At 45.6% G+C, this 11,233-nt stretch overlaps 2 protein-coding genes across 2 annotated transcripts; both read right to left on the bottom strand.

Moving 5' to 3' along the window:
* Positions 1 to 4,182: 4,182 nt before the first annotated feature.
* On the bottom strand, positions 4,183 to 4,910 carry LOC148162385 (interferon alpha-1/2-like). Its single transcript, XM_088018893.1, has one exon. The coding sequence runs from the start codon at positions 4,744 to 4,746 to the stop codon at positions 4,183 to 4,185; it is 564 nt and encodes a 187-aa protein (XP_087875019.1). The 5' UTR covers positions 4,747 to 4,910.
* A 5,103-nt stretch (positions 4,911 to 10,013) lies between these two features.
* LOC148162386 (interferon alpha-1/2-like) lies at positions 10,014 to 10,707 on the bottom strand. The gene has a single exon (XM_088018790.1). The coding sequence runs from the start codon at positions 10,575 to 10,577 to the stop codon at positions 10,014 to 10,016; it is 564 nt and encodes a 187-aa protein (XP_087874916.1). The 5' UTR covers positions 10,578 to 10,707.
* Between the last annotated feature and the right edge of the window lie 526 nt (positions 10,708 to 11,233).

Here is an 11,233-nt window from a genome sequence, read left to right on the forward strand (position 1 = left end):
ATTCAATCCACATATGTTCAGCTCTGAGGAGAGATGAGAAGAGTCCCACCAACCAGCTCACAAGAGAATGGCGACCAGAACCCCAGCGGCTCACCCTCTGAGGTAGGAGAGAGGATACTCGCCCTGCCTGAGCGCTCTACCTAGTTGATCAATCCACTCAGGCAAGGAAAAGATTGCCTTGGGAAATCCAGCATTAAGACAAAGGGAACTGGATGATCCTAAACGATTCTGCTCTTCATCTGGATAAGAATAAGGATGATGATGTTTTATGACGCTAACACCCAAAGCTGATTGCGGGCTAACTCTTCTGAGATCCTTGAAATCATTAACTCAATCCTCTCAATTCCCCCATTTGGATTCCACTTCTTTATACAGCTGTTTGGAGAGAAATAGAAACCCGGAGGGATGAATTATTCTGAAGCTACCAAAGACGCAAGGTTGAACACGAGCAGTTGAGAGGTACTGTCTTGACTGGAAGCACCTGTTAAAAGCGGTGAAGGATAGAAATGGAGAGAGGATGGAAGAAGCAGGAGAGGCTGTGGCATGAAATTAGTCAGGAGGGGAGGGTGAAGGATCAAGGATTCCAGATTCCACGTCAAACGTAAAGTGCTCTGGTGGTAGATGACAACGGGGGGTGTGGTGTGAGTCAACTGAACTGATGGTCTTGAAGTTCTCAGAAGAGTTGACAGACTCCCTTTTAAAAACTCATAAGGCAGGAGACTTTTCTGCCAAGGAAAGAGAACTTGCAGCTGGTCCTGGAGTAACCGTCCTCCTTGCAATACCCTGCAGGCTGCTGTCGTGTCAGTGTCTCCCGTGCTGGGGACACTGCTGTGGGCCACGTCTTGCGTAGGAGAACGCCTTGCTCGCAGGGTCTCCTTGAATCATCTCGGTCTTGGGAAGGATATGGAGACACAGTTGACTCAATGCTGCCCATTCCTACTGTTGCACCTCCTGAGGACGGGTCGCTGATCCAGTGGACACATCCACATTTCTCTTCTCCGTCCAGGTTCCCAAGTTGCTGCTGACCTCCCGCACCTTCATGTTTCCAGACGTACAGCTGTGGTGTTTAGAGCAAAGGAGCATCCTGCGCCTACTTGAATCACAACATAGGAGACCTCAAGCACAGGCATGGCTGAGCTCCTGGATTTCTTGGGGGTAGATGGGTGGGCAGGGTTCCCTGTGTTTAGTGTGTTTCTGTGCCGGCCTGGATGTGTGGGGGACCTTCAGCTCCGCAGCGCGCGAGTCAGCCGGCAGGCAGGGGTGGAGGGAGGCCGCGCACGTACCTTTGTCCTGAAGCTGCCAGACCTTGCCTGCTTGTGGCAGGTAAACTGCATGGTGGTCTCTCGCAGCCCATCAGTGGGCTCCTGGCCCCGAGGCCTGCCTCCTCCACATGCCCTGGCAGGTTGACCAGAAGCAGCTGCGGATGGAAAGCTGGTGGTGGTGCTCACTCCCCTCGCCCTTGCCCCTGGCCCTGCCAATTGGTTCTCCAACACTGTCCAGTATTTCATAATCCATAATACTGGGATCGAAACTGAAGGTGGCTATAGGGATTTTCAGGACAAAACTTACTCTTTGTCATAGGCAGAGTCAGGACACAGTTTTATGACAGGTCCCATTTGTGCAGAGATCCCAAGCCTGGCCTCCATCTTGGTCGTCGCCCTGGTCGCACGTGGCCACCAGGGGGCAGTCCTCCCGGAGAGGAGCTTCCTTAGCCCACCCTTCCACCTGATCCTGCTTTCTGTTTCCTTTTCGCCACAGCTGCTATTGCATCACATTGGATGGAAATCAGAACAAAGCCTCTCTTGCCGTTGGTCCTGCCAAACCTAGAGATTTCATTTTAGTTTTGCGTTCTACTCGCGATGTGCTGCCCTTTAGAGAAACCTTTAAGCTGAGACACAAACGAACGGAAAGCTGTTGCGTGAACAGGCTGAGAGGTCAAGAGATGAGTGCCAGGGGTGCCAGGGGTACCGTCCGGACTTCTGCCTTACAGAGGAAGGAAACCGTTAGGAGGGCAACGTGTCCTAGAATGCGGAGGGGGAGGGCAGGGACGGGTGCCAGAAGGTTAAAGAAATAGCATGTTCTTCTCCACTTCCACCTAGAGACTTATTCTCAACTCTCACATATTCACACAAGCCACCGTTTCATCACTGAATATAAACAAAACCCTTCTTTGCAATGGGGAATGAACTGGTCGGCCTTCTGTAGATTTCACTAGACAAGTCCGGTTTTGGGGGCTGCCACCTTTGGGAAGGACATACTGTTCCCGAGAATTCTGCAGAAAGACACAAACAATATTCTCATAAGTAGCAGTCGTCAGAATTAAAACAAGACGGTATGTACCATATTTAAGTCGTCTCTTTATGGAGAATGCATGCTGGGTGCCTTTATGGGCATGAGTTCAGTTAATCTTCACAGTATTCTGTTATAATTGTTAAACCTATCAAACACTGGAGAAAAAGAAATGGGGTAAAATGCTACTGTAGTCACAGGGTCACAATGAGGACCTAAGGAACCTAATTAATAAAACCAGTCATTCCAAAAAAAAAAAAAAACATTCTTTCATCAGTAGTAATAGACAATTTGATGAAGGATTTAAGGAGTTATCTATTCCTGCCTAGTGAATTATTGAAGCTGAGCAGCTCTCTGATATACAAGGTAGTAAGAACCAAGACAGGACAGACCATTGTCTGTAATGAAGTCAGGATTCCAAATAATACAGTATTCAACCCATTAAGAAGGTTTGCCAAAACATCAATCCCATGAAATGATTCCGGAAGAAACATACGGCATAAAAGGGCAAACTAGGCACAGAAAAACGAACCCCATTATTCCCAGATCCCATGCTATATTCTCCTCCACTTCAGACGCACTGACTTCTCTTATTTATGCTCCCATCGGCTCCAGAGTGGTCTCTGCTTATGATTCCCCCCAACCGACTCTCATGAGGTCCGCAAAGGCATCTAGTTTCCTGACACGCCAGGCAGTTTCAATCCACATCTTCCAGGAATCCACTGATGGTCTTCGAAGCACATCTCTGTCCTGTCCTTAAATATACTCATCGGCATCCTCTCTTATTATCCATGTACTGTCCGACCATGAGTCCACTGTCTCCTTTGTGGCTCTTCTCTCCCCTCCCTTTACTGGTTGGAGAGCCTCAGAATCAAGTTCATGTGTGTTTCTCACACTACACAGTCTGCCCGCATGAACACCTCTGTTGCTGGCCTTCCCTGCTAGATATGGACCTCAGCCATGGCATTTCTTGTCAAACGCAAGATCACCTCTCCCCTGACACTGGACATTTGTGCCTGCATGTCTACCAGGCCCCTGTCGAAGGGTCCCCAGGTTTTATGTGTACTTCCTGACCTTCTCCATTCCAGCATCAGGTGAGAGAATTCACTTCCTTCCCTTCTTCGTTATAACACTAAGTCTGAGGATTGTTCTCAGATTCCAGTCGCAACAACAACCAAGATGTAGACAACAGGAGCTTTCTTTGTCATGTCCTATAGCCTAAGGGCAACGTACAACTTGTCTTAGAGGAAGTCAGTGGTTGCTGCAGATGTTCGTGATCTGATGGATAAATGCATTCTGCTGACCATTTTCTTTTTAGACATTTTATTTATTTACTTGAGAGAGAGAGCATGAGACAAGGGTGGGTTAGAGGGAGTAGCAGACTCCCCGCAGGACAGGGATCCTGACTCGGCACTCGATCCTGGGACTCCCGGGTCATGACCTGAGCCAAAGGCAGTCGCTCAACCAACTGAGCCGCCCAGGAGCCGATCTGCCGACCATTTTTCAGCCAAGCTGCAATTAGCCGTGGTGGTACTCTTTGAACGCTTCCCATAGTGAAAGTTGGATAGAAAAAAATGATAAACTGATTAAATATCAAGAACATTTTATTTTATTGCTGACACAAACAGGTGCACATAATAATATATGAAATAGAAATCTTATAAATATTTACATAAATAAATATTTAAATAGATAAATAGATATGAGCATGGTCAGCTGTAAGCGACTACAGCTTGTAGAGTTGACATGTCGCTTAATACTTCTGAAAACCTTTAACAAATGGATTCTGTTGATGTCATCATAACAGCAGAAATGACAGTCTTTGACACGGAAGAACAAGGGAAAGTGTGATATTATTCGTCAGAAGGAATCATTTCCATGGTGACCCGGGTCTCATTTCTTGCTTCTTAACCTTTCTTGCAAGATCGTTGATGAAAACAAGGGTTTCATGATTTCTGCTCTGACAATCTCCCAGGCACAAGGCCTGTATTGCTTCTCTTGCAGATAGAGGGAGATTCTCTGGAAGTAGTTCCTCAGGATGGAGTCCACCTTCCTGAGGGGAGTCTCTGCCACCCCCGCCTCCTGCATGGGACAGGCTTCCAGGTGAGTCAGCTGCTCAGAAAGTCCCGAGCAGAACTCCTCTAGGAGGGTCTCGTTCCAAGCAGCAGATGAAGCCCCTGTGCAGAAGAGGTGGAAGATCCTCTGGTTCATCCCATGGACGACAGAGAGGGCTTGAGCCTTCTGCAACCGCTTGCCATCAAGCACCTCCTGGGGGAAGGCTAAGGCACTTGCGTACTTGTCACAAGAGCTAGCCGACATTCTCTTCATTTGTCCCAGGAGCGTCAAGGCCCTCCAGGCGAACAGGCCATGGTTCGGAGGCAGGTCACATCCCAGAGAGCAGAGGGAGTGGCAGCTGAGCATCCCCAGGGCCACCAAGAAGGAAAAGGGCAGGGCCATTGGGGAACCTGCGAGACGCTGCTTGGCTGGCCTGGCTGGGGTGGGCAAGTCTGGGAACCGTGGCTCTGGGTTCTCTGACCATCTTCCCTTGTGTGTGTGGCTTAAGTAGGGGACAGAGGAGTTTTCAATTTCTGAACGTTTCCCTTACTTTCTACTTCTCTTTTTGCTTTCCATGATGCACTTTCTACTTGGGTTTGGAGCATGGGTTTCTCATCGTTTCTTTTTCTTATTGCCCCTTCCCTTTAGAGTCTTTTGAATGTTTATGTAATTGAACCTTTCAAGAAAACTCACCAGCACAGATCTGCAGTCTATATCCTTATGTGTGTATAGCCCTTCTTTATAGATAAGAAAGAAAGTGTCCATTTTACTGTGTTTATTTAATTCAGGGTGGAGAATGACTAAAAGTTTTAAACTGAAAGCTCAATTTAATACCTTTTGATTCTTCACTGGATAAGTAAATTTGATCAGCAATTTCTAATTTTTTACTTATTTCAATAGAAATATAAAAGTATAATGCAAATTAAGAATTTCTTCAAATACATAATAATGATAGCAGTGTACTTAAATATTTAGAATCCTTCCAATTTGCTAACAGCCAATGAAAAATTAAAGTATTTATTGGAGATTGTTTTTAGTGTACTGTATTTAGGTGGCCTCAATGAGAAAATAATTTTAAATGCACTTGCTGCTTCATACTCATCAAGTTATTCTCAAATATTTTTTCTATTTAGCACTAGATAGAATTACTGATGTGTTGAATAAGTATTGCAGAATGAAATCATAAAGTATAATCTATTTGTATTTATTTCCAAAGCCGGCATCACAGTGAGGTTCAGATATCCACAATGTCCACCAGGTAGCCGATGGCGGCTCACAAGGAAGCAAAGATCACCTCTCCAGGTAAGACATTGAGATCCAGGAAACGATGGAGAGAAAGTCCTCCAATCCCAGATTATTCCTGTTATTCCTAGGTGGGGAACTATCTTGCAGACATTTCCCGTATCTTCCACAAATTCCATGCCCGTGCTTCTTGTGCCATACCCAAGAAAACCCAATGCCAGACAATAAATACTGAGGATAAGGTTTTGTTAGACCGCTAGCTCCAAGGTTGAGCTTTGCTGTACCACACACCTTGGAATATTGAAGACTTGTTCCCAACCCTAAGATCTACTTGCTACATTGTTGGAAGCAACTGTAACAACTGTTCCCTCTGGTGCGGGGCTGCTGGTGATGGGAGAGACTGTGCAGCTACAGAAGCAGGGAGGATGGGAAAAAACTCAGGACCTTCTGCTCACTTTGGCTGTGAATATAACTGCTCTTTTTACAAAAAAAGAAAGGTATATTTTTGTAAAAGTTCATAAAAAGCCATGGAAATTGGCTTATTTTACTGGCAGAGTAAGTTCGGAAAAAGCTGTTTTTTGCCCTCTAGGACACTCTCCCACCAGGGACGGACTTCTACATACCAGACAAGGCCAGTCTCCAGACTTGGTCACTGTCTAGCTCACCTTGCCCACTCGCTGGCAGCCCCCCGGAAAGACTGTGACAGGCCATGGAACAGCAACCTTCCGTTCCTGTTTGCTCGTTGCTATAGCCACTGTTACATCACTGCAGCAGGGACATTCCCTCAGGTCCAGAAATAGTCAGCAGGAGAAAGGAAGAGAGTTTCAAAAAACCTAGAAATTTCAAACAACTTTTGCTCTTCCTCGGTGGCCTTGTAATAGGAAGTGAAATGGCCAGACGGAAACCACAAAGCAGAAGGAAGCAACTGTGTGAATGGGCAGGAGAGGCTCCTGAGGAGGGAGGGAGGAGGGCAGAGCTCACTGGGGCGTTTCTACTGTGGGGGAGAGGGAGACACTGCGATTTGGGGAGGAGGGAAACCCTGTGATTTGGGAGTGAAAGTATGTGATCTGGGGAAGCAGGGAGGAAGCGGAAATGTGCTCTACCAGAATGTCTAGACTATGTGTACGTCCGCACTGTGTATATGGATACATAGGATCTCATTGTGTCTATAATTCCATTCCATTCATGGGCCACCTCTCCCAGTTGGGTATTTTAGAGAATCAGTAGTTTGCAGTCAGTTACAGAGAGAAGGCTAGGAGAAGATCACCTTTCACTTAGAGACGTCTATGAAAATAATCATAGCCATCATCTGTTAAACTCTCACTGAGTGGAAGATACTAGATACATTTTAAGGTGCTAGTCCGTTATTACAACAACTCTAGGAATATTCCCACCCCACGGTACGTTTGGGAAAACGGAACTTCAGAGATCTCAAGTGAGTTTCTCAGGATCAAACAACTAGATCGAAAGCAGAATCTAGAAGCGGTGGGTAGTCCTCTAGCTCATGTGATAACTTACTACCTCAGGTTCATCTTGGGAAATTCTGAAACTTCTCTTCTTGCAAACTTTCTGGAGATCATTCTTCCCTGGTTGTGTCCCACCTGCACTGGCTGCCCCCTCTCTGTGCCCTTTGCAGGCTCCCCTTCTCTTTCTCAGCCCTAAAACTTAAAGGTGCTCTGAAGCTTTAGGGCATTTTCTCATTCCACACTCATTCAGACAGAAGGACTTTCAGTACTGTGCCTCAATTTCCAAATATGCAAGAAACAATTGGGATTGAGTGTCTCCAGGATGTGACTTGTTGGAGATTCCAGATTCACGCATGCATCTACCAGTGGGAAGTCAGCTTTCCCCTCTTCTTGACATCCCTGCTTCAAGCTCCTGGTGACAGAGTCCCTTGTCCTCTACTTCTCCGAGGAGGTAGCCTCAGACTCTTTGAGAAGGATTCCTGTCCCCCTCCCTCTGCTGGAAAAGCCAGCAGATTTTCCGCTGACCTTCCCAGGGAGAGCCTAGTGGGGATTCTGAAGGTCAAACTCAGAGACCTGTGGGCTCCAGTAAGTACGGAGCCCTGGAGTTGGTAAGTCTCGAGTGGAAGCACACAGAGCCTCAAGCAATGCTTCAGTTATAGCTCGTGTTCCTGCCAATACGTGCTCCTGGTAAGGTGTGATTGGCTGCATGCTCCTTTTTTTCTGGCTACTAGCGCTGAGGCTGGCCCTGGGACCTCAGCTGTGAGTGGATCTAAGAAGAGTTGTTGTTTTCAGTTGTTTTGCATTTTGTGGTCGTTTCTATTGTTGTTGCTGTTGTTGCTCCTGCTGTGAGGTCAGGAAAAATTTCCAAGGGGTTCTGTGTTGGACAAGAAACCAAGGATCCCGCAATACAAAAATAAGTTCAGTATAGCTCTCAACTACGGCAGGATGCACTTAGAGATACTCATGTTCAGAGACACATTTTAACCACAATTTTGAGTAATTTAACTCAATGCGTTGTATGACTGAAGCAGAAAGAAGAGACCTTGGAAAGACGGAACACATGCGCATGTGACTTAGTGTTGTAGGTCAAGAATATCATTTCCGGGTGTCTTACCTGCTTTCTCTTTTTTTAAATTTCCTTTTCCTTATTTCTTCATTTGAATGCAAACAGATGGGTCTCCTGATTTGACTCAGACACCTTCCCAGGCACAGTCACCATATTTTCTCTCTCTCAGATGGAGATGGATTCTCTGGAAGCACCTCTTGAAGGCCAGGGTGGGGCCCTCAATCCCAGGGGAAACCTCCCCGACTCATGTCGCAGACACAACACAGGTGTCCGTGTTCCATCTGCACCTGGAGCCCTGTGGGGAGTTTGTCCAGCAGGGTCGGGTTCGGGCAGCACACAGCGCCCAGTGAGGAAGAGGGTGAAGTTCTGCTGGAGCATCTCGTGGAGGAATCTTAAATAGAACAGGGTAGTTTTCATTTGCAGAATGTTCTTGTACACTTTTTTTTAAAGATTTTATTTATTTATTTGACAGAGACATAGCGAGAGAGAGAACACAAGCAGGGGGAGAGGCAGGCAGAGGGAGAAGCAGGCTTCCCGCTGAGCAGGGGGCCCCAGGACCCCGGGATCATGACCTGAGCTGAAGGCAGACACCCAGTGACTGAGCCACCCAGGTGCCCCAAGTTCCTGTACACCCTTTATGCCTTTTAATTTTTGTTTGCTTTTCTTTATATATGCTTTACATGGATTAGAAGAGATTAGAATACATCATTCATATCCATTATTTTTTCAATTCTTCATCAAAGTTTAATTGGCCCAAAGAAGGTAAATCTCTCAAAACGATTTCTTCTCTGTACTCACTAGCTTCCTTTCTGTTCCTCACCCTTCCTCCTCCTCCAGTGTGGTTTTTGGTGATTAATCCAGTTAAACCAGCCTGCACCTGGGTCACACCCCTCTACTTCCTGCCTTGGGGCACTTTCCATGCACCTTTTGCTCTGATGCAATTCCTTGAAGCCTTTTTCTGCTTTGAAATAGACTCTTAACCACTATTCGCTCTTAGCCTACCGCCTTAGAGCCATTCCTCCTTTATTTGCAGTGTGGCTCTTTTCTCTCTTAACCACTCGACCTTGAGGCATTGCTTTTAAGTTCTTTTCTCATTCAACATCTCTTCCGTCCGGACCACTTCCTTGCCTGGGCTTTAAGTGAATGGAATGGCTTGTAAATGGCAGACTCAAGGATCCATTTGATAAAGAATGTTCACACTTGGATGTCTACCAGTCTAATGTGGAAGGTATCTAGTGCTTCTGATTCTATGTCATGACGTGTGTGTTTCCTCGACTGCTTCTAGAATTCATATTTTCCCTTCTCCTCATTATACCCTTTAACTTAACAGATATTACTTCCCCTATGATTATCAATACAGACAGGGCATTGATTTGTTATGTCCGCCTTTATCCTGATGACAACATACAAACTGGCTTCAACGAAGCCTGTGGTATTACTTCAAATGTGAATCACGAAACAATGTGTCACTGAGTTCTACAATGCATTCTTTCATCAGGTTGTCATTAGACTTGTTTCCTCTTTCAATAAGAAACAAATACAACAATTGTTCTATAGAAACATTTAATGAACAAAAAAATAAAAAGCTTAATAAATGTAAAGCACATATACTTCTCTACACCACAAAGGGAATGTACACCTAATATTATACAATAAAAAATAATTTAAATCTTATAAATAGTGAAATTCATATATAGTTCCACAGGTAGATCAGCATGGTCATCGGAAAACGACAGATGCTTGTAGAGTTGATGTTGCTTAATACTCCTGAGATAATGTGAAAATTGATTCCATTCATGTCACCAGGACAGCAAAAGTGACAGTTTGACATGGCAGAACTCCAGAGAACGTGGCATTATCAGCCAGACGGAATCATTTCCATGGTGACCCGGGTCTCATTTCTTGCTCCTTAACCTTTCTTGCAAGATCGTTGTTGCAAACAAGGAGCTCGTGATTTCTGCTCTGACAATCTCCCAGGCACAAGGGCTGTATTGCTTCTCTTGCAGATAGAGGGAGATCCTCTGGAAGTAGTTCTTCAGGATGGAGTCCACCTTCCTGAGGGGAGTCTCTGCCACCCCCGCCTCCTGCATGGGACAGGCTTCCAGGTGAGTCAGCTGCTCAGAAAGTCCCGAGCAGAACTCCTCTAGGAGGGTCTCGTTCCAAGCAGCAGATGAGGCCCCTGTGCAGAAGAGGTGGAAGATCCCCTGGTTCATCCCATGGACGACAGAGAGGGCTTGAGCCTTCTGCAACTGCTTGCCATCAAGCACCTCCTGGGGGAAGGCAAAGGCCCTTGCGTACTTGTCACAAGAGCTAGCAGACACTCTCTTCATTTGTCCCAGGAGCGTCAAGGCCCTCCAGGCAAACAGGCCATGGTTCGGAGGCAGGTCACATCCCAGAGAGCAGAGGGAGTGGCAGCTGAGCACCCCCAGGGCCACCAAGAAGGAAAAGGGCAGGGCCATTGGTGAACCGGCAAGATGCTGCTGGCCCGGGTGGGGTGGGCAAGTCTGGGAACCGTGGCTCTGGGTTCTCTGACCATCTTCCCTTGTGTGTGTGGCTTAAGTAGGGGACAGAGGAGTTTTCAATTTCTGAACGTTTCCCTTACTTTCTACTTCTCTTTTTGCTTTCCTTTCTGCACTTTCTCTTTGGATTTACAGCATCGGATTCCCAACCATTTTTTAGTTTTTCCAATATTATCTCTTGCCTCTAGAGTCTTCGTTGATGTGTTTAATTGGACATTCCATGAAAACTTCATAGCATGGATGCACAGTATATCTAGTTACAGATTGTATTCATATGTGTGCTTTATAGGTTAAAAAAAAGTATAAATTTTATCCACGTCAGGGTTAAGAATGAATAAAAATGTTAAGCTGAAAGTTAAATTTTAACATTATTGATGCTTAAGTATAGAAGTAAATTGGAGAGTGACTGTAATTTACTTACAGAAATAAATTGTAATACATAAAGTACATATGCAAATTAACAGTTTCTGAAAAGACATAAAGATTTTGGTGTACTTAAACAGGTAAACTCATTCCAAATTGCTAAAGCAAGTGAAAGGTTAAATTATTATTAACATCTCTTTTTAGTGTCCTGAATTTTAATGTTGCCTCATATG

This window comes from Eumetopias jubatus, unplaced genomic scaffold, assembly GCF_037043125.1.
Source record: "Eumetopias jubatus isolate StellerSeaLion01/CBP00866 unplaced genomic scaffold, mEumJub1_p1.0 scaffold_15, whole genome shotgun sequence".
NCBI classification, from domain to species: domain Eukaryota; kingdom Metazoa; phylum Chordata; class Mammalia; order Carnivora; family Otariidae; genus Eumetopias; species Eumetopias jubatus.

Excerpts from the sequence above, each read along its gene's own strand:
- LOC148162385 (XM_088018893.1), bottom strand. The coding sequence starts at position 4,746 with ATGGCCCTGCCCTTTTCCTTCTTGGTGGCCCTGGGGATGCTCAGCTGC.
- LOC148162386 (XM_088018790.1), bottom strand. The coding sequence starts at position 10,577 with ATGGCCCTGCCCTTTTCCTTCTTGGTGGCCCTGGGGGTGCTCAGCTGC.